At 39.5% G+C, this 25,446-nt stretch overlaps 1 protein-coding gene across 1 annotated transcript in view; it reads right to left on the bottom strand.

Moving 5' to 3' along the window:
• Positions 1-3,546: 3,546 nt before the first annotated feature.
• Positions 3,547-25,446, bottom strand: part of LOC131153391 (probable RNA-dependent RNA polymerase 1) — a 66,160-nt gene continuing 44,260 nt past the window's right edge. Inside the window, exons 3-5 of the mRNA XM_058105663.1 lie at positions 6,828-8,728; positions 5,473-5,623; positions 3,547-4,552 (exon numbers count right to left, since the gene is read on the bottom strand). Coding sequence (XP_057961646.1) covers positions 3,728-4,552; positions 5,473-5,623; positions 6,828-8,728 — 2,877 coding nt within the window. The 3' untranslated portion in view covers positions 3,547-3,727. The remainder of the gene's footprint in view (positions 4,553-5,472; positions 5,624-6,827; positions 8,729-25,446) is intronic.

Raw genomic sequence — 25,446 nt, 5'->3', positions numbered from 1 at the left:
TATCTCCTCCTCCAAAAGAAGTTGAGCCCAGAAGATCTGAAAGAGGTCGTGTTCTGATTCCGTCAAGAATATATCCAAAATCAGAATATCATTTACTCACTGATGAGGGGGAGCCAGAAAGTTTCCAAGAGGTCTAGTCTCATACTGACAAAACCAAATGGATGGAAGCTATGAAAGCAGAGGTGAATTCTTTACATGAGAATCAAACGTATGAGCTGGTAAGACTTCCCAAAGGGAAGAGAGCACTAAGGAACAAATGGGTGTTCAAGTTTAAGAAAGATGGTAGTGGACAAATAGTAATGCATAAAGCCAGATTGGTCGTCAAAGGTTTTGAACAGAAGAAAGACGTTGACTTTGACGAGATATTTGTGCTAGTAGTGAAAATGACAACAATTCGAGTCATACTTGGATTAGTAGCCAAGTTAAATCTAGAGCTTGAACAAATGGATGTGAAGACAGCCTTCCTATATGGAGACTTGGAAGAAGACATCTACATGGAGCAACCAAAAGGATTTGAAGTTCTAGGGAAGGAACACCTAGTCTACAGGTTGAAGAAAAGTCTCTACGGCCTTAAGCAAGCACCAATACAATGGCATATAAAATTTGACTCTTTCATGGTGAGTCACGGATACAAGAGGACTACAGCAGATCAGTGTGCATATGTTCAGATATTTCCTGATGGTAGTCTTGTCATACTACTACTCTATGTTGATGACATGTTAATCATTGGTCAGGATGCAAGTAAGATCAACAAGTTAAAGATGGAGTTGTCTAAGTCATTTGAAATGAAGGACTTAGGCCCAGCTTAGCAGATCTTAGGCATCAAGATCAGTCGCGATAGGAAAGCCAGAAAATTATGGTTATCACAAGAAAAGTATATTGAACGGGTAATCAAAAAGTTCAACATGGAAAGTGCTAAGCTAGTAAGTACTCCACTAGCTAATCATTTCAAGATAAGTAAGAAGTTGTCTCACTCATCAAGGGAAGAAATGTCAATAGTCTCATACTTATCAGCAGTTGGGAGCTTGATGTACGCAATGGTGTGTACGAGACCAAACATTGCCCACTCTATAGGCGTTGTGAGCAGGTTTCTTTCAAATCCAGGGAAAGGCCATTGGAAAGCTGTGAAATGGATTCTCAAGTACTTAAAAGGTACATCAAGATTATTCTTATGTTTTGGAGAAGCTGAACCAACCTTGGAGGGTTACACTAATGCAGACATGGCTGCTGATCTTGATGGAAGAAAGTCCACATCAGGTTTTTTGTTCACCTTTTCAAGGGGAGTTGTATCATGGCAATCAAAATTGCAAAAGTGTGTTGCCCTATCCACAAAAGAAGCAGAATATATTGCCGCAGTGGAAGCTGGGAAGGATATGTTGTGGTTAAAGCAGTTTCTTCAAGAGTTAGGGGTCAAATAGGAAGAATACAAGGTACATTGTGATAGTCAGAGTGCTTTGGACTTGAGCAAGAATTCAATGTACCATTCCTGGACAAAACATATTGACATTCGCTATCATTGGATATGCAAAGTAATGGAACAACAACTGTTGAAGTTAGTCAAAATTCATACTAGAGAGAATCCAGCAGACATATTAACAAAGGGGGTGACTTATGAGAAGCTCTAGCTATGTAGGGATATAGCTGGGATGGATGTCAATTGAAGATTAACATATTATTCTCCTCCTATAGGTATGGAGGGGGAGAATTGATGGATCCATACCCAATCAAGAGCAGCCGGCTGCTGCTCCTTCAACATTTTCAGCGCCGGCTGCTTCTCCTTCAATCTTTGCTATGGCTGCTCCATTTCAACCTTGTCGACACTGGCTGCCCAGAATGTCAAAACTTGGCAGCCTACCAACTTTGATATTTTTTATCCTCTCTTTTCTATATATATCAGTGTGCATGTGAAAGTAGAGAGATTGTGTAGAGTGAAAACTATAAGAGTTGAGTGATTATTGTATCTTTTCTGTGGAACATTGTCAAACCAATAATTTCGATGAACTAGGGGCATGTTTGGTATCGTTGTTTTCTAAATTATATTTTCGTTTTTATATAACGAAGAAACAAATTTTAAAAATGTTTGTTTTTTATATTGCGAGTTTTCTATTTCGATTATGGTTTTCAAATATTTTGATAACCTATTATAAGAAGATTTAAATATCTAGAAATAGTTTTTTTTTTTTCCAATTAAATCATTTATTTTATACACAGTTTTAATTAGAATTAAAATAGAAGCATCCTATGAATTTAAATAAGATTAAAATATAAATACCCATAATTAAAAAAAATAGAAAATAATAAAAGTCTATTACAAAATATTTTTATTATTTTTTAGTTGTCATGTACAATAAGATTGTTATTATAAAATGAATTTTAAATATATATATAATAATTAAGTAAAATAATTATAATAATTTTTATTATTACTATAGTATTTTTAATTTCTATTATTTTAATCATAATTTTTAAAATATTATTTGATATAAAGGCAAAAATAAGAATTTTTTAATTAAAATTTTATTTTGCTTTAACTTTACAAATATTAACCAAATAAGTTGCTGGTTTTAGATTTTTAGTTTCTGTTTATAATTTTTAGTTTTTCTTTTTCATAATTTTTAGCAATAATATCAAACGACCCCTAAAACGCAAGTCTAGTTGAATAATTTTCATGCCAAAGTTGCTTTCAATTAAGATGATAAACCTGTACCACATAGCACTTGGCATCCATTGATCCATATAGCTGGATAAAAACAATATGAAAATAATATTGATTCAAAAATTCTTTCAACCTAATTGCCATGAAAACTAATGGGCAGTTGCCATCACAAAATACGCTTACACTAGAACATTGTACCAGATCTTGCAGTCAGATGAGAAGAGTAGGATGTGATGGCTTTCGTATGAATGAGAAAAGAAGCTTGTAAATCATATAGGATCATGATCAGTTGAGAGAGAGAGAGAGAGAGAGAGAGAGAGAGAGAGAGAGAGAGAGAGAGAGAGAGGGTAGATCACATGAATATGCACCTGGGGCTATAGCAAATGCAACTCCAACTATAGAGACTCAGATTGAAGGTAGAAACTTTAGTTATGAAGACCTACACGGGGAATTTTTGTCATGTATACCTTTGAATTTGCATTTGAAGTTCATGCCATAGTTTTAAACCGGTACCGTATTTTGACTTTACTCATAGCCAAATGTACACTTCAGAAGTTGCAATCCCAATGACGTATTTGTGTTCGCACTCTCTAAATTTAAATACACATGCTGAAGTTCATATTCCCAAACAAAATACCAACAACTTTTGTCCAAGTCATTCCAATAAACCATCAGGAGATAGCAAAAGAGATGAGATGTTGCGCTTTCGAAGTTGCATTGGATCCAACTGAGGCAAAGATGGCACCAATTCTATGTTAAAGTCCAAATGATGCATTGGAAAATAAGACAGCAACTCCGTACAATTTTTTCGTTAAAACAAGATCAAATGACAACACAAGGAAAATCAAGACTCTACAGGAACCATAGACCTGTTATTTTCCAGTACAAATCAGCATAACACTTCTACATCAATAAATACGAGTATATATACAATTGTCAACCAACAGAACGTTGGTGGAAGTCAAGGCCATCATATGTTCAGCTATTTCTAGATATACACGCGCTTAGAAAGCACTCTTGAAAATCAAGAGCTAAATTTATATTTACACATCTTAAGTACAATAGAGTAATTTAATTCAAATGTAATCCATGGTCAAACTGGATGACAACTTTAGAGCGCCTTCGGATACTCATCTTATCCCTCTTGATGCGAACCAATTTGTCATAGACACACCAAGGAAAACTTAAGAAATGATCTCTATTCATTCCCTCGTTGTAGCAACCCCAATAACTAGAATGATATGTGACATAATACCAAGCTGATGCTTTAGCATATTCATTATCCTCTCCAAAATCTAACCCTTTTCCCTGCTCACTGAACCAGGTCCTAGCTTCCTTCCTCAAGGACTTCACAGCCACAGTAATTTGTTCGAAGTCTCTTCTCCTACTGAAGGATTTTGACATTTTCAAAATACACCCACTGATTATTTCACCCTCTGTTTTTATCCCATAGTAGTCCATTAGATTCCCCAACTTAAAATCATAATTGCTTTTGTAATAAGATGCATCAGTGATGTAATCTTCAAACCCTTCATATTCCATGTCAGGGTCATAAGAACACCTAGCCATTTCAGGAGGGAAGGATCGCATAAAGCTTTTGTCTGGTTCATCTTTCACCTCACGAAAAAGCTTTCCAATCACAGTCTGTGATTCATAGGTGGATCTGTTGGGCTTCTCCATGAAATCAGGATATTCTTTGATATGCAGATAAGATGGTATTACAGCAAGCCAACCAGTTTTTGGGAAGTCAACAGCAATTGAAAATAGCGCTGCAAGCTCAAGGCATGGATTGCTCATTGCTCTCTTGGGCTCCTTATCTGCAAATACAGTGTGGGCATTTGCAATGGTACCTAAGCTGTCATTAACAATATAGTCGGCAAAGTACTCCTCAACTTCCTGTACCATAGAAATAAGAAGCAACATTTGAGGAACTACAATGTTACAGGTGCATCTTCACAAGATATTACAATATTTCCACTGAGAGAAGACAATAGAACGCTGTCTGGAAATTATGGTTTTTTATCCCTGCTAAAAGTATTCACCACTGAATGCCATCTAAACGTATGCGTGGTGTATATACATATAAATATATATATATAAACACATGCAGACATGAGTTTGGATACCCCAACCTTCATATTTTTTGTTGCCTATGATTATAATAAGAGAATGGCAACCATCTCTAACAAATCGTGCACTTCACTCAAACTAGTGAGATTCCTTTTCTTGGTAATAAAATTATAATACTAAAAAACCTAGTATTTAGCCAATCAGCTGTAGGAAAGTACTTTATGTTCTACATAAAACCATTGCTAAATTGATGAGATTCAGAATTCAAAACATAAATGGAGGATTCTCTTCTCTATTTGAAAATTTATAGAGGGGTAACCAACCGAAATTATGCCTGTAGGTTGTTAAGACCATATTAAGCCATTACCATTCAATTTCTTGTACATAGCAGTGATGAAGATTTACCAGTACAATATAATAGAATTATTTTTTGATAGGATACTAGGACTAAGCTTCTTCATATGATATATATGTTTTCAGAAGCTACATCGAGTGAATGAAGGACTTTAAAAAGTCACTAATTGCTAAGTAAACCGAAGAAAATATGCCCTCGTGACGAAACTCTACACTATAATTTCAAAATTTCCGTTTAAAACCAGAATTCCTCAATCCCTCCCCATTTTTAAATATGGACTCATCACTTAATTAAAGGGACCTTGCAAGTGATGGTTAAAATTAGAGCAGAGAAAATTGTAGGAATTTAAATAATGAGTTCGAGATTTATGGAGTTTGTTAGAGAACAGCACCTCAATTGTCACATCATGATCCAAGCGTATAGGTGGTGGAGGTGTGTAGTCCATAGGTTGGATCTGCTGCGGTGGAATTAGTTCATGGTCCCAGCAAACAAAGTAGATATCTCCATCCAGATCGCTCCCCGAACATTCATTGGGATGAGGTCTGATATTACAGTTCAGTTAATACCACCAAACAATGTTTAACAAATCAAAGAAGGCAGTATGTATATTATCTATACTATTCATAAATGTACAAATAGTGCAAATCATTTTTTGGACAGAAGTAAATAGTTCTATGAACACTCTTAAATCAATTTAGTGAGCAAAGGTATCCTCATATTTTTAAAGTAAGACAAAACATTCCTAAAAGAAATAAATTTCTATACTATATCATAGAACTATGAATAATGTAAATCAATTTGCGCATAAATATCCATAACTTTGAAAGTAAGACCATATATTCTTATTTCTATACCATATATAAAAAGTAAATTCAACCAAAATTGGATAAAAATTACTTGTTTGAACATAAAAGAATGAACAAACCTGGTTTAAACAAATAAAATAACTATACATACCTACATTTATACCCATGCTATAAATTAATAAAAGTACTTATAGGTAAATCATTTTGTGGAAAAATATACTTGATTTTTAAAGTAATACAAAACACTACTAAAAGAAAGTAAATTAAACCAAAATTAGATAAAATTATATTAATAAAAATATATTTTGGATAAATTAAATGTCTGAACTTAATGAAAGAAACTTAAGAAACAAAATTAACTAGCAGTGTGTATATGCATCATAAATAAAAGTAGGAATAGCGTAAATCATTTTGTAGAGAAAAATGTTCGTATGTTTTAAAAGTAAGACAAAACATTTGCTGAAAAAAATTAAATTCAAGAAAACTTGATAAATTTGCATTTAAATTTTTCATTTTAAATAGGCTAAATTAGAACCTAAAAGAATTCGTCTGATTAAAAAATAAAATAAGTATAATGGTATTATGCAGCTTAATATTTTTTAGCTTTTTTTTCCATTTGCACAATGTTTGGAAAGTTCATAATTTAGTGAAGTCATAGTTGTTTCTGCATTCCATTTATGATAAATGGAATGCAATAAACCGATATATTTATCTTCTTATTTACCATATTAAATACAAAGGAATGACTATTTGACATTTCATCCGTAACTGACTAAACTGACTAGTACTGCTTATTTCCATGGCATCAAGAATTTTATCAATATGGTTCGCTTTAAGATAGGCAATCCTTAATATGAAAGGATCGTCCAACAAATAATACCACGGCATGACTCTGTCGCAGAAGTACCAATTGACTGGAAGGTATTGTGATGTGTCATACCTGACTCCCTTTTGGGGAAAAACTACACAATCCACCATATGGTGCAAAGCTGGAACATTAACAGCCGTTAAGACACGCACATCACCTGGGTGCAAACAGGGGTTTTTAGCAACTACCACCTTTCCCTCAATAACGCGAGTCTGCCGATTTGATCTGCTGTCGCTGCACATAAAGGGGGAATCATCATAACATGCCCGACGTGCACTGCTTGAAAATTGCACAAATACCTGACCATATTCCAAGGTCCTGGTTTCATCTAAACATCCCATCATGGCTCTTCCATTCGGCAGCAATATCCTTGCTCTAGTCCGCAAATCCTGCAATTTGGATGCCCGGAACGTTTGCAGCATCATTGAGAGGAATGGTTCATCATCAGGCTTATACCCACACATCAGCATTTCTTTGAGAATGTTTGTGTTCTCTCCTATAGGCATTAACTCGAGTGTCTCCTGTGCCTTCAACGGATCTTTTAACATACTGTCCAGTTGTTTTATGGCTTCTCTTTGCTTCTCTTCGAAAACATGATCGCTAACCCCGAGAGTGGACAAAAGAGTGACCAGTTGACGATTGAGAAAACATGGTTGATATTTGCTCCATGCCAAAACATCTAATTTTTCGTTCTGTGATTCATACTTGAACATGCTCTCCCGTAATGATAATTTCTTTGATGACGTTGGGTCAACAGCCACAACACCTTTGTACCCACCATAACGAATCTGAAATGCTGATGGAGTAAAATATTTTGAGCGACATTTTCCAGCCACTTTGTGAGCAAAATCGGCAGAGATCTTTCCGATTCCATCAGAGAAAACATAATTGGTTGTTCCCCCCTCAACCCCTACATCAGGAATAATTTCAATTTCATGCCTACCAACGGGCAAAGTTTCTGTAGATGAGCTAAATGATTGTCCCAGTCGGGCAGCATATTTTGCCACATTTTTTATCTGATGAAAATCACCCATCCACGCCCTTATGTCTACAGCAGTAAGCCCAGGTCTTGAGGCAAAGAACCACGCAGAGTTTTCTCGTAATTGACTCGTTGAAAAGGCGAGAAATTCAAATTTCTTATCACCAACAGCTATGCCACTTCTAAGAGTTAAAAGCACCCTTCTATAAATTTCAGTATGCTTATTCTCATTCCCAGAAGATGCTCTTGGACATAAATCTGTCGAATGCAGTCTATCCAGGTCCTCATCAACGAAAGACACTCGAAGAAAATTATCAATATCATCAGGGTAATTGCGTAACACCCTGTTAGAGACATTGACCTCTGGACCACAGAAATATATTTTACATGGAGTAATGTGAACCCTGCGAACATAAACCAACCCAGTATCCAAGGAAATGGCAGGCGGCTTTGGAGGTTGACTAGATGCCGAGTATTTTCTGTACTGCTCATCGAGCCACTTCACAGGTTCATAACAGCACTCCTTTAAATGGTACAGTTTCTCCAAGGCATGTTCTATGCAAACAATGCTTCTTCTACAAGGATCAACCAACTGATAAAAACTAGAATCAAGTGTTGGCCCAGAAAGACGGCCATTTTGAACCAATAAACAAATCCTGAACAAGATATTATATGGTAAGCTAACTCCCAGAGGTGGGTGAAGGATGGGGACAAGATTCGAATTGCCAGAATATGTTAAGCCTTTCTCCAAAACAAACTGGTCATCATCTTCTTTATAATGAACAAAGTATTCTTTAAAATTAGGAATTCGGCAGTTATGTGGAATCTCCATACATAGAGCAGAAGATTGACCAATACAACAAGATGGAGTGAAGTCAGTTGTCCTAATCCATTGGTCAGCAGGAGAATCCCTGACATAGTTGAGACCAGGATCTTCAAATACATTTCCAGAGGTGCGAACATCCTTTTTATAAATCCGAGGGGCACCTAGTAACTAAAAATCAAAACAAAACAAAACAAAAATTATAAACAATAATCCTTTAATTGTTGCATATATGTAACCAAACTAGTTAGAGCATTAGCACAACTCAACTTAAGATATATGCCTAGCAAATTTCAATTGCCAATGACTCAATGTGCACAATTGATATAAAATTTTAAGTCAGAAATAATTTAAGAAAAGAAATCCGTTAATAAAATTCAATTAACACATGCATCCTGTAGTACTTTGGGATGACGTAGAAAACTTCAGCTATACATAAAAGAATACAAGTGAATTCCATCACCAATTTGAGTACTACAATTATATCTGATAAGATAAGATTACAAATTCCTTATAAAATAGAAAGAAAAAAAAAACTAAGAACAAAAAAAAATGTAACTATAGTCCTAGAGATACAATAACCATAGAAAATAGGATTTTGAATTCCAAATCTATTAGTATTTAGCTTATTAGTGCATACAGGATTAAAAAGATCAAAAAGATAAATTTAAAATCTACATGTTTACGTGGTGTAGGACAAGTATTAGAATTTATAGAACTCAGAGGAGGGGAAGAGCAGCAGCAAGAATATAGGAATACATAATAGAGAAGAGGAAGGAACAGAACAGGCGTGAGAAATAGAATTAGAAGAAAGATAAGAAATTTTAGGACCCTGTGAGCAACCAAAACAATATGACACCAGAAATTTAACGTGGTTCGGTCAATATCGACCTACAACCACGGAGTACACCACAAAATTCACTATTCACCGGAAAAATACAACTCTCTCACTCTCTTCCTCCTCTCTCTTCTCTCTGCTCTCTGAGCTTCTCTTGCTCTATACCTCTTGTATTCCTCAGCTCTCTATTCATAGGGCTGATATTTAAATCACAATTAAATACATTAAATTACAAATTTGGGAGGTTTACAATCATGAGATAAATGGAGATGAATGGTGGATAAATGTCCAGCTCCTCATGCGTGTCTCTAATTCAGCAGCTTTATCTCCACACGCATGTCTCTAGCTCAGCGTCTCTTGGCTCCAACACAATAGTCTCCCACTTGGAGATAGAGACGCTTCCTCAACTAGTATCATGAATAAATGATGTGTTCAAAGTATGTCTTCAGGCATGAAGACCAACTGAAGTTGAACACAACTTCAGTTTCTCTGTAGTCACCACCTTCCTGTCTGCTCGATTCCTGCGGACTAATCTGATGGTTGTCAGTTTCACAATTGGTGCAAAGATGTTGGTGTAGTCAATCCTTTCCTTCTGTTCGAAGCCTTTGACTACCAACCGAAGCTTGTACCTTCTGGAGCCGTTATGCTCCTTTTTGATTTTGTACACCCACTTATTGTGAAGGCCTTTGGGCAACTCAACTAGTTCCCACGTTCTGTTGGAGGTGAGGAACTTCATCTCATCCTTCATTGCAAGCTCCCACTTGCTCGTATCTTCCACCTGACATGCTTCATCATAGCATTTGGGCTCTCCTCCATCTGTAGGAAGTAAGTAATCAATATACCTTTTGTTTGGTACATGAGACCGAGTAGATCTCTTAAGCTCCGGAGCTGGAGTAGGAGGTGGTGGTGCGACAATATACTCCACTAGTTCCTCCACCTGAGGATTCTTAGCATTCTGTTGTTGTGTCCCGACACATTCTGAGTGGACTAGTTCTAGTCTCTTCTTCTTTGGGGCATGGGTGTTTATCTAGAAACTGACCCTCTTCTATTTCCCGACTATACAATCCTCACACATGTCAATCTATACTGACTGTAGACCACTCAATTTTCCCTTTGAGTGCATCACCTTGAGTCCCTTCTTGCTCATGTGACCGAGTCGTTGGTGCCAGATGTTGTTGTCATCATTTCTTGCAGCAACTGAAATAAACATGGAGGCATTGGAGGTTAGAAAAAGTGTTCCGCTTTTCTTACTTCGCGCAATCGTTAGTACACCCTTTGAAACTTTCCATTCATCGCCAATGAATTTCATCGTGTATCCCTCATCTACCAGCTGATCAACTGAGATCAAATTCTTTCTCAGGTCTGGAATATATCTGACATCCTTCAGCTTCCATATTGACTCGTTTATATTGATCTTTACAACTTCCTTGCCGATTATGTCGCAAGGTTGATCGTTACCAAGGTACGCCTTACCAAAATTACCTGATGTGTACTCCTCTAGGCAATCTCTATAGCAAGTGGCATGAAATAAAACTTTGGAGTCTAAGACCCAAGACTCCTGCTTGCTCTTCAAAAAGCATATCAACAACTCATCATTTTCAGAAGCAATATTTGCTTCTGCCTTTGCCCTCGTCTCGTATTCTTTCTTCTGACTTCTGCACTGATTTTTGTAATAACCAGTTTTTTCACAGTTCCAGCACTCAATAACTTTTGTGCTCTAGGAACCTGTGTCTTGAGAACCTCTGGGTTTTTTGGATTTAGACTGCCTGGGTCTAGATTTGCTGCAGTTATTTGATCGTTCATGCCTGTTTCCTCTACCTCGACTCTCCATGTTCAAGGCTGAACTCGAAGTGGAGTCATGGTTCAACTGCATTCTGATTTCCTCCGTCAAAAACATGCTGACGACCTCATCGTATACAAGCTTCAATTTTCCTTTGGAGCTACTGATAGTAGTAACAACACCATTCTAACTTTCGAGCAACTGACTGAGAATTAGCAGGGCACGAATCTCATTATCAAATGTTATCCTAACTAAGGAGAGTTGATCCAATAACTCATTGAAATTATTCAAATGTCTGCTGAAACTCTCACTTGTAGACATGCTCATTGTAAACAGTATTTTTATGAGATGTACCTTATTTACGGCTAAGGGCTGCTCATACATATTAGAGAGTGCATCCATCAGAGACTTGGTGGATGATATATGCATGATATTGAACGTCACAGACTTTGACAACGTCATTCTGATGGCTCCGAGAGCTCTTCGATCAAGCAACTCTCACTCGTCCTCATTCATGAATGTTGGCTTACCCTTCAATGGTAAGTGCAATTCCTTTCTAAACAAATAATCTTCTATCTGCATCTTTCAGAAATCGAAATTGTTGCCATTGAACATTTTGATTTTTGAGCTCTTTTCGTTTGACATCTCGATTCACTGATCTAGAGATGGAATTAGCTCAAATGGATAGCGTGGTTGGATTCAGAATGATCTAAAACCTTAGAAATGGTTCAACTCGCTCGAAAAATAGACCCAAAACGACTCCGAAAAGCTCGTTCAAAGTTTAGGTCAAACCTTGTCAAACTTGGTCAACTCTACTAACGTGGCAGGCTGATGTGGCAGGTGTTGACGTGGCCAAAGAATGCTAACATAGCGGGGATGTTGACGTGGCACACCCCTGCTGGGGTGGCCAGGATGCTAATGTGGCAATGGTGTCCACCTGCTGACGTGGCAATGGGGTCCACTTACTAACGTGGCTGCTGACCAGTCAATGGGGCTCAACTGACGTGGCGGCTGTGTCATGCTCCGAACCCAGAAATGGGACCCAGGGGTGAATTTGAGTAACCTAACATGTCTCTATATCAATTAAAACATACATGATACCACATACAAAGAGGGTCCGACCCCGTAGGGTGAGCGGATGCCCTACCATCATACATACAGTCGTCTATACTCATCAAAATATGTAGCGAAATACAGTCTTTCTATACATAACTGTACCGTACCAGAGTCTATACCATACGAGAATATACATCTCTATGAACACCATACATACTACGGGCGTCTACAAAATCCATCACGACAACCCGGTTATAAAAACTCGTACCTATTAGGCACTAGTAGTAGCTAAACAACACCCCTCGCTTTCAGATGCTAGGATGCTTGTTTCGACTACCCGAAAGACCTAGAAAACATTTGTATATATTCAGGGTGAGACACCTCTCAGTAAGGGAGAAAACAGGTTATATAAGTGTGTGGCATACCAGTGTCATTTTACATACTTCATAACACTATGCATACGATACAATTGAAACAATTCGTACAGTTTCAAAATAGTTCCATACATTTCCATACAGTTCCAGTATTTTCACAAAAACCATTCCAGTTCATATGATACCCAAACACATACATACAAACATACATACGGTTAGTGTCGTCACACTAGTTCGCAACTACACCAGGTCACCTCATCTCACAGTGATTACATTGCTACATACGCAACTAAGCTGCGACGATCAAGGCCCAATGGTGAATCCATTACTACATACGCAACTACACAAGGTCACCTAGTCTCACAACGATTACATTTCTACACATACAACTGCGAAGATCTACGACTCAGGCCCAATAGTGAATCCATTGCTACATACGCAACTACACAAGGTCACCTAGTCTCACCCAGATTACATTGCCACGTGCCAAACTATGCTGCGACGACCTAAGCCCACATTGAATCCAATGCCACATACGGTGTAGATCACACCCACCGGTGACCAGCCAGAACTTACTGGTGATATTTCACACCCCGGATATAGAGCCGGCCACTCTCGCCACGGTAACTACCTGATACCTGGTTGTTTTACAAGTCCCTGGAATCATTTTGGAACTCACGTTCCTATACATTTCAGCGTACAGTAATTAGCCTTCACATAACTGTTTCATAAATATCTGAAACAAAATACGTACATACAAACATACCACACTTATTTGGTTTACGGCAAATCATATCGTTTACAAATTCAAGTATACAGCTTATGCAAATATGGATTACGGTCACCTCAATAATACAATTTATACAAGACAAACAGTTTTCCAAACAAAATAGAGATGATACTCGAAATCCCCAATTTTCCCAAAAAACTGTAACCCAAAAACCTCGTGTTTTTACATGATAGATTTCCCTAAATAAGTAGACAAAACATACATATGATCATAGCCTATAGGCTTACCAATCCCGATTTCAAAAATAGACTGATATAAATAGAATCCCCTTACCTTAACCCGAAAACCAATTACGAACTTTACGGTCCTCAAAACTACGAACCGAGACACCAAAACCTACAAACCATAGTACAAAACATACTTACAATCTGTACTACTATACATATACCAAATCAGAATTGAAAACCGAGTCTTACCTCGATTTTGGCCCGAAACCCAAAATCCTTTGAAACGAGATTCCAATCCAGTAGAAACGTAGAGAATCATTCACTGATCCTCGCAGTATCGTTGGATTCATGAATCCGGCAACGAATGACAAAGAAACCTAGAGAGAGAGTGTGTAGGGAGAGTTTTAGAGAGAGAAAAAGAGAGCTTTTCCAAAACTTAGCCAAGAAGCAAACCCCCAAAAGATCTTTTATAAGCCTTTGACTCGAAGGATTTCGTCGACGAAGTGGTGTCCTTGTCAATGAGGTCTTCAAGGATTTCATCAACGAGGCAACGATTTCGTCGATGAATCTTGATATTTAAATTTCCTGAACCTCTCGGCTTTTCCTCGTTGACGAACCTCTAAATTTCATCGACGAAAAGTCTTCTACCTTCGTTGACAAATTATAGCCTCATCGACGAAGTCTGTAGAATTCCATTTTTTTACAAAATTAACCCATACACCACGATTCAGGTTCTTACAGGCTAACTCAGCGCCGCTGACGTGGCCAATTTCAATACGACGGGTCAAATATGAGTCAAGGACCGATTCTTAGGTTGATCCGATCTGAGAGAGTCTCTAAGTCGGGTCAAGTTTTTACTGGGTCGAGTTGAGGCAGTCCAGGCGAGGAAGAAGCGTGCAATGCATGGGGCGTGTGAGCAACTAGTCACTGGCGCGTGACTGGCGCGTGTCGAAGCATCTTGTTCCGATGAGGCACGTGTGGTTTTGTCCTGGCTCTTTCGAGCTTTGGATTGCACGATTGGCTTCGTCTCGGTGAGTTGAATGTGATGGTGGCCTCAAAACTTAATTTTGAGCCACTGGATAGAGCTCTGATTTTGGGATCACTTCTGATCTGGCTTTTCTGCTCCAACTGGTTTATGATACCACTTGTTAGGACCCATACCTTCTTGGAATGGTCGTCAATAAAAGTGACGAAATAGGATTTCCCACCAATGAATGAAAATGGACTCGGTCCCCAAACATCGGTGTGCACCAGCTATAATATTTCTTTCTTTGGAGTTCTGTCGAATGTCTAAAAGCTAACTCTTTTTTGTTTGTCAAGAATGCAACTTTCACATTGGTCAATATTAGCTAACTGGAGACGTAGTATCTTTCCCTTTGAGTTCATAATTTTCAAACCTTTCTCACTCATGTGACCGAGTCTCTGATGTCATAGGTTTGAATCTTCATTCCCTACAGCAACTGAAATTGACATGCAAGCATCTGAGGTCATATAAAGAGTACCAGTTTTCTTACCGCACAAGCATGTCATTACGTCTTGGGAAATTTTCCAACTATCGCCACAGAAGGTTGTAGTGTAACCTTCACTTGCAAGTTGTCCAAAAGATATTATATTTTTCTTGAGATCAAGGATATATCTTACATCAGTCAAACTCCAAGTGGTACCTATCAAATTTATTTTTTCTTCTCCTTTTCCTACAATTTCACAAAGTTTGTCATCACCAAGATAAACATTGCCAAGATTACCGGGTACATACCTGTTAAGCATTTATTTGTTGCCTATTGCATGAAACGAGGCTCCAGAGTCTAATACCCAAGACTCTCCCTTCCTTTGCAGAGAGCATAATAGTGCATCTCCTTCTCTTGAAGAAGAGATGACATTTTCTTCGGTTTTATTTTCTGGCTCCTTCTTCCAGGATCGGCATTGATTTTTGTAGTGGCCAATCTTGCCACAATTCCAACACTCGATCTGCATTTTGTTCTGAGTGTTGTTGGAATTTACCAAAGCTCTTGATTTGGACCGTCTACTTCTTGATCTTCCATGGTTTTGATTTCTATTTTAATCTCTACCCCTGGTCAGTTTCTCACCTTGTGTGACCAAGGCTCGCCCTTGGAGGTTAAAAGTTGGCTTTCTAAGGGTTTCAGTATCTTGTAGTGAAGTCATCACTTCTTCCAAATTCAAGGTTTCCTTACCAATAAACAATGTGGTGGCAAGACTATCATAAGAAGGTGGTAGAGATTCCAGGAGAAGAAGTGTTTTATCTTCTTTTTCAACTTTTACACCAAGACTTATTAGCTGGGTCATAATCTTGTTGTAATCATTTATGTGATCAATAATATTTATCCCTTCTTCCATTTTTAGCTGATAGAGTTTCTTCTTCAAAAATAGCTTGTTTGTTAGAGATTTTGAATGTATCTCTGTTCCAATTTATTCCATAACTCAACAGGTGATGATTCATCTAAAATAGAATATTTAACTTCGTTTGACAGACATAAATGAATAGTACTAACCTTTTTCATTTCCATCTCTGCGCAATCATCATCATTGATATTTTCTGGCTTCTTCCCAATTAGTAGCTTGATTAAGTCACACCGAATCAAGATATCCTTGACTGTACTCTGCCATAAACTGAAATTGTTCCGACCATCAAATTGCTCCACACCGAACTTGGATAAATTGTCATCTATTATAAAATAACAACTTAGAGGCTAACTTTGGAAAAATTGATTGCACCCATGCATCCGAAACGGTCAAAATAGCTAGGAATAAGTCTGACCCGATTTATGTGTGGGTCCCACAGATGACGTGGCATGCGGGCCCCGCTGGTGACGTGGTAGGTGGGCCCCTGGTGACGTGGCAAAAAATTGCAAATTCAAGGCATGCACCTTCTACACCCTTCTTCTGCTGCTTGCAATTAAATGTGCAAAAAAAATTTCCCACCTTATTTTTGTAAGGAAAAGGTTAAGTGACAACACCCCCTTTTTTTTATTTTAATAATAAAAGACATTAGCCCCTTTTAGAGACTTGCAGTGGAAGCCTCAGTCTTCCTCTTCATCCTTTTGCTCTGTCTGTGTCTCTACACAGAGAAAAAAAAAATTGTCCACACTAGGTGCTGCAATCACCCGCGAATGAGAGATCAGACACGATTAGTAACAAACAATTTTTGTGGGGAAGCAACGAGGAGCTGAAATTGCGGTGTGTGAAGTCGCCATTCACGCCTCTGTGACAGCTGTCCAAGCTTCATCATGACGTCGTTGAACCCGAAGGTAAGCACAAAATTTAATCACGCTCCTCACCCTCTCCAAGCTCTGATACCAGTTGTTAGAGGGAAGGGGATGAATACAGCAACACAAACACAAAGAATCACACACCAAAAAAGACAAAGAAATTACGTGGTTCGGCCAAACTCGGCCTACATCCACAGGAGAGAGAGAGTCACACTATATTATCAAGACAAATACAATGGAGGAGGAGAACACAGTCTCACTCAACTCTCAGCACAAATCTCTCTGCCTCACACAGCTCTAGCTTCTTCCTCTGTCTGTATATTTTTTTCTTGAACACTCACACACAGCTATACAAAGCAGTGTACCTACATATATAAAAGGGGAACGTTGGGATGGAGTAGCAATAAAAGAAATATGCATGCTCGAGGCTCCGCATACACCACGATGCTACAACTTCCAAGAAAAAATAAAAGCACCCACATGGGTGGGTCAACAGTATTTAGCTGATTAGTGCATACAAGATTAAAAAATCAAAAAGATAAATTTATAATCTACATGTTTACGTGGTGCAGCATAAGTATTAGAATTTATAGAATTGAGAGGAGGGGAAGAGCAGTAGCAGGAATATAGAACATAATTACAAATACTAAAATAATTCTCTAAAAAAATACAAAGAGGTCCCCCATACACATCTTCCCTAAACCTAGGACTGCAAATATGGCTCCAGCAAGTCAGGGGTGCTGCCATAAACATCATCCTTGGCAAGCCATGTAGCAAATGACTTGGGGCCACCTCTCCACTAAACCAAGTAGTGACAAAAATCATCATGAGGACACGTCACAAACTCGTCACCCAAGATAGACTCCACTATTTCTTATGGTTGAGAAATAAAGAGAGGCTGAGGAGCTACTAAACCTACATAGGCATCAAATGGCAAACCAAGAGGCTCAAAAGTGTCTTGGTAAGGTGTCAAATCCTCAACATTAAACATTAGACTAATGATCATATGAGTAGGCAAATCAAGTAAATATGCATTAGGTCCAAGTTTCTTAAGGATGAGGAAGGCCAATGGCATGAGCATGGAGCTTTTTAAATGAATTTCTAGGTAGTGCTTAGGTCGTACGTGAACCATGACACTATCACCTGCATTAAACTCTCTAGATCTACGATGTACGCCTGCAGCAAGCTTATAATCCATATTTACCCATAGCAAGTTTTTGCCTAACCTCAGCATGCAGCTCATGAATGTGACAAACAAAGACTCAACAGGCTCACAAATACGGGCTTCTAGTGGCAAAGGAACAAGATCAATGGGTGCACAGGGCTTGTAACCAAAATACACACTCACGAGGACTCTTACCCATGGACCTATTCACAGAATTATCATAAGAAAACTCAACAATAGGTAGCAGCAAGTCCCAATTGCCCTATTTTTCTCCCACAACACACCTAAGTAGGTCACCAAGACTATGATTCACAACCTCAATCTACCCATCAATTCGGGGGCGCCAAGTAGAAGAAAACAATAGGTGAGTCCCACAAATTTTTCAAAGTTTCTTCCAAAAGTAGCTGGACAACTTGATATCCCTATCAGACACTCTGGAGGTTGGCAACCCATGCAATTTGACAACCTCTCTAAGTAAAAATTTAGCGACATGAGATGCACCAAAATTCTAATTACATTGAATGAAATGTGCCATCTTGGAGAATCTGTCAACAACAACAAATACGGTATCATGTCCCCAACTTTTTTGGGAAGTCCAAGAACAAAATCCGTACTTAGGACTCTCCAAGGCATGTGTGGCAATGGTAGAGGGGTATAAAGACCAGTGTTGTGTCTCTTAGCTTTGGCTAATTGACAGGTATGGTACTAAGACACTTTCCTAGCAACATCCCTCTTTAAGGAAGGCCAATAAAACCAAACCTCAGCTAAGGCAATGGTTTTATCCTACCCTAGGTGACCAGCTAACCCTTCAGCAGGCAATTCCCAAATTAAAAGATCTTTAGGTAGTACAAGGTATGCATAACCTAGCACCTTTAAATAGGTATCTCTCCCAGATGATGAAATCTACGAAATCCCTATGGTAGCCCTCACTCACCTCTTGAAAAATAATCCCAAAATCTGGGCAAGTGGAGTAGTCGTCCTCAAATGATCAAACCCAATGACCTCAACTCTCCATATATGGAGAATAAAGGCTACCCTACTAAGGCCATCAACCACTTTATTCTCAACACTTGAACGATGCTTAAGAATAAAAGTGTACTCGTTGAGGAACTCTACCCAGCCAGCATGCTCTGTGTTAGGGTGTGACAATGTAATGGGGAAAATGGGGGAGTGAGATACTGCTATAATTGTATTCCTCAGGGATTTAGAATGAATATATGAATATCTGTGTTATTGCTTGTATGGTGATTCTCTTGTAGATGAATAATACAAGTAGTTCTTTTCATTGTGGTGTTCTGTTGCCTTGGATTATGATGTCTCTGATTGTTATAGTCTTATTCGGTGTATAAGAATATATTGCTCATGTGAAATCCTATTGTTCCTTGTTTTCCTTGAGTATTGAGACTCACCTGGTGCTCGTGCTTGCAGGCTTGAACGTGTGAGAGTTGGCTGACTTGTCGAGGGAGAGCTCTCAACGAGTGCCACACGGCCCTTACTTGAGTCCCATTTTGGGGGTCCGTGACAGTTGGTATCAGAGCACAGTGTGTGCGAGCACCATGCGTGGGATTAGGAGAAATAAGTCAGGAAGAGTGAAGCGCATTGAGGCACTTGAGACAAAACTCGCAACCCTGGAGACAACGTGCGGTGACCTCCAAGGGTTGGTGGCAACATTGATACAAGAGAAAGGCGGGTCAACAGAGCTTGAGGCCGCCGAAGAAAACCCTAGAGAAAATCTTTATGGGGTATCAAAAGTCGTAGAGAGATTTGAGGAACTTGAAAAATTCATTCCAAGTGTGAAATCCCTGGAGAAACGGCCAAGAGGGCTTGAGGCCTTCCAGAAGAGTATCGAGCAGTTGGAAGCCTTTGAGAGTAGGCTACAACATATTGAGGGCATATTGCCATCTCTTTCGTCCCAACGGGGAGAGCCAATAGAGCTTGAGGCCTCCTTACGGGAGCTAATGGATAATCTTGATTTCCTTACAGAAGATGTTAAAGTGTCCATTACTGCTTTGAAGGGAGATTTGAAGGAGATGGGCAATGTCCAAAGTGCGGTGGTCTAAGTCCAGAGGGATTTACAAGAGATCACTGCGAAAGTGAATGCAGTGGCACAGTTAGCCCGATGGCCAGTTGCACATCCAAATGAGAGTTCTCAATGGAAGGTACCGGAACCTAAAAGTTTTGGGGGTACACGAGATGCAAAGGAGCTAGACAATTTCTTCTTTGATATGGAACACTACTTCACGTGCTCCCGAGTGGATTTAGAAGTGGACCGGGTCAATATGGCAACGGTATACCTGGTTGGGGATGCAAAATTGTGGTGGAGAACTAAATGGAATGATATTCAGCACAATAGATGTGTCATTAACACATGGGAGGGGTTGAAACAGGCGTTGAAGGCCCAATTCTATCCAGAAAATGTGGAGTATATCGCAAAGTGCAAAGTAATGGAATTGCAACAGACGGGGTCGTTAAGGAGTTATGTAAGGGAATACCAAGCCTTGATGTTGGACATTCTAGACATGACTGAATCGGATAAACTGATTCATTTTCTTCGGGGTTTGAAGATATGGCCAAGAAATGAAATACGTCGGCAAGGTGCTGGTGATCTCTCTTCTGCCCTCGCTGCTGCTGAACGGTTGGATGATTTTTCAGATACTTCTGGGAAGCGAAATTTCCCTACATCCGCCAATAATGATTCCCGTCCCAACAAAGTGTATAAGCCCACAAATGGGGGAAGGGATAAGGAAACAAATAGTTCTTGGAAAGATAAAAGAGCGCCTATGAATAGGAAGTGGAGGGGCGGACGAACAGGGGGTGGAGAGCGTCAACCGATCTCTTGTTTTCTTTGCAGTGGACCACATCGAGTGGCGTAGTGCCCCGATCGTAAGGCTTTGAATGCTATGAAGGCCCTTCGAGGGGAAACCGAAACCTCGACAACAATTCCAGAAGAACAACCGAATATGGTGGGAGCTTTGAGATTTTTGGGGGCATTAGAGCGTCAAGTAATTAACAAGTCTCAGGAGAAGGGACTAATGTATGTGGATCTACTTTTGAATGGAAAGAAAATCAGGGCCATGATTGATACAGGGGCCACCCATAATTTCATTGCTGATTCTGAAGCTCAACGGTTAGAATTGCAAGTAGATAAAGATGTGGGCAAGATAAAAGCAATGAATTCTCCAGCATTAACCATGGTGGGGGTGGTACCTAAAGTGGCATGCCAAATGGGATCATGGTCTGGAACAATTGATTTCACTGTGCACCCCTTGACGACTTTGATGTGGTATTGGGGATGGATTTTCTTAAAGTGACACGCTCAATGCCGATCCCAGCTTCGGATTGTCTTGTGATAATGGGAAGTGCACCTTGTGCGGTCCCCGCAGCCTACAACAATTTCGATGAGAGGAAGTTGCTTTCAGCCCTCCAATTCAAAAAGGGAGTAAAAAGGGAAGAATTTTCTTTCATGGTTCTACCAATAGTCTCAAAAGATGCAGAAGTAGGGAAATATCCACTTGAGATTAAGGAAGTTTTAGAAGAGTTCAAGGAGGTGATCCCGGAACAGCTACCCAGGGTTTTACCACCTCGACGACAGATTGACCACGAAATTGAACTTTTTCCAGGAGTAAAGCCGCCAGCACGTGCCCCTTATCGAATGGCGCCGCCTGAGTTAGCTGAACTTAGAAGGCAACTGAATGATCTTATTGCAGCAGGGTTCATCCGGCCTTCAAAAGCACCTTTTGGGGCCCCAGTGTTATTTCAGAAGAAACAAGATGGTAGTTTGCACTTGTGTATAGATTATCGGGCTCTTAATAAGGTGACCGTGCGCAACAAGTATCCTATTCCACTGATTGCTGATATTTTTGACCAGTTAAGTACAGCTAGATATTTCACGAAACTGGACTTGAGGTCGGGATATCATCAAGTGCGCATTGTTGAGGGAGATGAACCGAAGACCACTTGTGTCACACGGTATGGAGCATTTGAATTCCTTGTCATGCCTTTTGGGCTAACAAATGCACCCGCTACCTTTTGTTCTCTAATGAATCAGGTTTTTCGGGACTACCTTGATCAGTTTGTGGTTGTTTACCTTGATGACATACTGGTTTTCAGTGCATCCTTAGAAGAACATAAAGATCATCTTCGAAAGGTTTTTCAAAAACTCAAAGAAAATCAGTTATATGTAAAAGGGGAGAAGTGTGCTTTCGCTCAAAAGCGTATTAAATTCTTGGGGCATATCATTGAGGAGGGCCAGATTCGGATGGATTCAGCTAAAGTAAAAACTATCAAGGAGTGGCGAGCACCTACATCCGTTAGAGAACTGCGATCTTTCTTGGGTCTAGCCAACTACTACCGAAAGTTTATAGAGGGGTACTCTAGAAGAGTTGTATTGTTAACGAATTTATTAAGGAAGGGGGTACCATGGGGGTGGTCAGAAGAGTGCCAATCAGCATTTGTTGAATTAAAGGAAAAGATTGTAGGAGATCCTGTGCTAATCTTTCCTGGTGTGACAAATACGTTTGAAGTGCAAGTAGATGCCTCAGACTTTGCATTAGGGGGAGTTCTCTTGCAGGAATGGCATCCAGTTGCTTTTGAAAGTAGAAAATTGTCGGGTGCCGAACGGAACTATACAGCACAAGAAAAGGAGCTTCTCGCAGTGGTACACTGTCTTCGGGTGTGGAGGCACTATCTCTTGGGGTCCAAATTTGTGGTAAAAACCGATAATGTAGCAGTTACTCATTTTTTGTCACAACCTGGACTAACGTCAAAACAAGCCCGTTGGCAGGAGAAGCTAGCTGAATTTGATTTTGCTTTTGAATATAAAGTGGGGAAGACGAATGAAGTGGCCGACGCTTTAAGTAGAAAAACTGAATTGGCAGCATTGAAAATCATCAGTCATCTATCAACTAGTAGGGTGGTGCTACCTTTGAAGAATCTTATCAAGGAACATTTAAGTACAGACCAGCAGGTGCAGTCACTAAGCAAACTAATAGATGAAGGGAAGACACGACAATTCTGGGTAGAAGATGGACTGATAATGACTAAAGGCAAGAGAGTTTATGTGCCTAAAGCTGGAAACTTGAGGAAAACCTTACTGAAAGAGTGTCATGATACGTTTTGGGCTGGTCATCCGGGATGGCGAAGAACTCATGCTTTGATTACACAGGGGTACTATTGGCCAAATATGCAAGATGATGTGATGAGTTATATTAAAACGTGCTTGATCTGTCAACAAGACAAGGTAGAAAGAAAGAAGACCTCAGGTTTATTGAAGCCATTGCTAGTTCCTGCTAGGCCATGGGAGAGTGTCTCTTTGGATTTCATTTCCTCGTTGCCAAAAGTAAAGGAGTTTGACACAATTTTGGTGGTGATTGACCGGTTCTCAAAGTATGCAACTTTCGTACCAGTCTCAAAGTCGTGTTCAACAGAGCAGACAGCTCAGTTATTCTTCAAGCATGTGGTGAAATATTGGGGTGTTCCAAAAAGCTTAATTAGTGATAGGGATGTTAGATTCACGGGGGGATTTTGGGGTGAACTCTTTCGCTTGATGGGTTCAAACCTTAATCTTTCCACGAGCTATCACCCACAGACAGATGGTCAAACTGAATGTTTTAATGGGATGCTGGAAGAATACTTGCGACATTTTGTTCACTCCAATCAGAAGAATTGGGTTACTTTACTAGACACGGCACAATTCTATTTTAACTCTATGAAATCTTCTGCAACTAATAAAAGCCCTTTTGAGATTGTGACAGGTCAACAACCAACTCTTCCACACACTCTGGATGGTCCATACAAAGGAAATTGCCCAAAAGCCTACCAATTCATGAAAAATTGGTTGCAAAACATCGAAGTCACCTGAGCTCAGTTAGAAAAAGCATCCAAGCGCATGAAGAAATGGGCTGACAAAGGGAGACGACCACAACAATTTGAAGCTGGAGATCTGGTTCTTGTAAAAGTGCCGCCGGAGACATTTTGCTTTCTTCGTGGCAAGGATAAAAGGCTGTTACGTCTTTACGAAGGTCCAATCAGAGTAATCGAAAAGGTGGGACATGCATCTTATCAGCTTGAGCAACCCGAGTGGATGAAAAGCCACAGACGTCCAGTTCATCCCGTGTTTCATGTAAGCAATTTAAAGCCATTCCACACAGATGAAGCAGATCCGCACCGACAAAAATTAAGGAGATCAACAATTTCCAGAAGGCATCCTGTCACCAAAGAAGTCCAGGAGATCATTGCAGACAGAGTCATCAATCTAGAAGGTCGTCAACAACAAAAATTTCTGGTTCAGTGGTTAGGACTGGGGGAAGAAGAGAATAGTTGGGACACAGCAGACAACCTTCAGCATGCCATACAAAAGATTGAAGATTTCAGAAATTCGTAGTCAACGACATCTACATCGACATCAGAAGAGTGAGAAGGCCGTTTACAACACATCGACGAGGACGTCGATAAATTGAGTGGGGGAGGATGTTAGGGTGTGACAATGTAATGGGGAAAATGGGGGAGTGAGATACTGCTATAATTGTATTCTTCAGGGATTTTGAATGAATATATGAATATCTGTGTTATCGCTTGTATGGTGATTCTCTCGTAGATGAATAATACAAGTAGTTCTTTTCATTGTGGTGTTTAGTTGCCTTGGATTATGATGTCTCTGATTGTTATAGTCTTATTCGGTGTATAAGAATATATTGCTCATGTGAAATCCTATTGTTCCTTGTTTTCCTTGAGTATTGAGACTCACCTGGTGCTCGTGCTTGCAGGCCTTGAACGTGTGAGAGTTGGCTGACTTGTCGAGGGAGAGCTCTCAACGAGTGCCACACGGCCCTTACTTGAGTCCCATTTTGGGGGTCCGTGACACTTTGCACTTAACTTCTTCTATGAGCTTAGGTATTGCAAAGCAAGGGGGTCAGAGAAGAGTACACACTCTTGGGGTAACAAGTAGTATCTTCAATGTTGGAGGGATCTCACCACAACATAAAACTCTTTATCATATGTGCTAAATCTCTGTTTGGCATCTAAAAGTTTTTCATTGAAAAATGTTATAGGATTCCCTCTTGACTCAAGACCTCACCTATACCTATCCTAGAGGCACCACAAGCCACCTCAAAAACTCTACTAAATTCTGTATGCCTAAGTACATGTGTTTTGATAATCTTCTGTTTGACCTCTCTTAAAGCTCCGGTGACTAATGGGGTCCAATGAAACTCTTCTTTCTTCAAACACTCAATGATAGAAGATGATGCCAAAATGCCCTATGAATCGCTTAAGAAAGTAGCGAGACAGACACCACAAGCCACCTCAAAAACTCTACGAAAGTCTGAATGCCTAAGTACAGGTGTTTTGATCATCTTCTATTTGACCTCTCTAAAAGCTCTAGCAACTAATGGGGTCCAATGAAACTCTTCTTTCTTCAAACACTCAATGATAGGAGATGATGCCAAAATGCCCTACGAATTGCTTAAGAAAGTAGCAAGCCCATGAAAACTAC

Source organism: Malania oleifera, chromosome 4, assembly GCF_029873635.1.
Source record: "Malania oleifera isolate guangnan ecotype guangnan chromosome 4, ASM2987363v1, whole genome shotgun sequence".
In the NCBI taxonomy this organism is placed as follows: domain Eukaryota; kingdom Viridiplantae; phylum Streptophyta; class Magnoliopsida; order Santalales; family Ximeniaceae; genus Malania; species Malania oleifera.
This window is presented reverse-complemented; position numbering and strand designations above follow the sequence as displayed.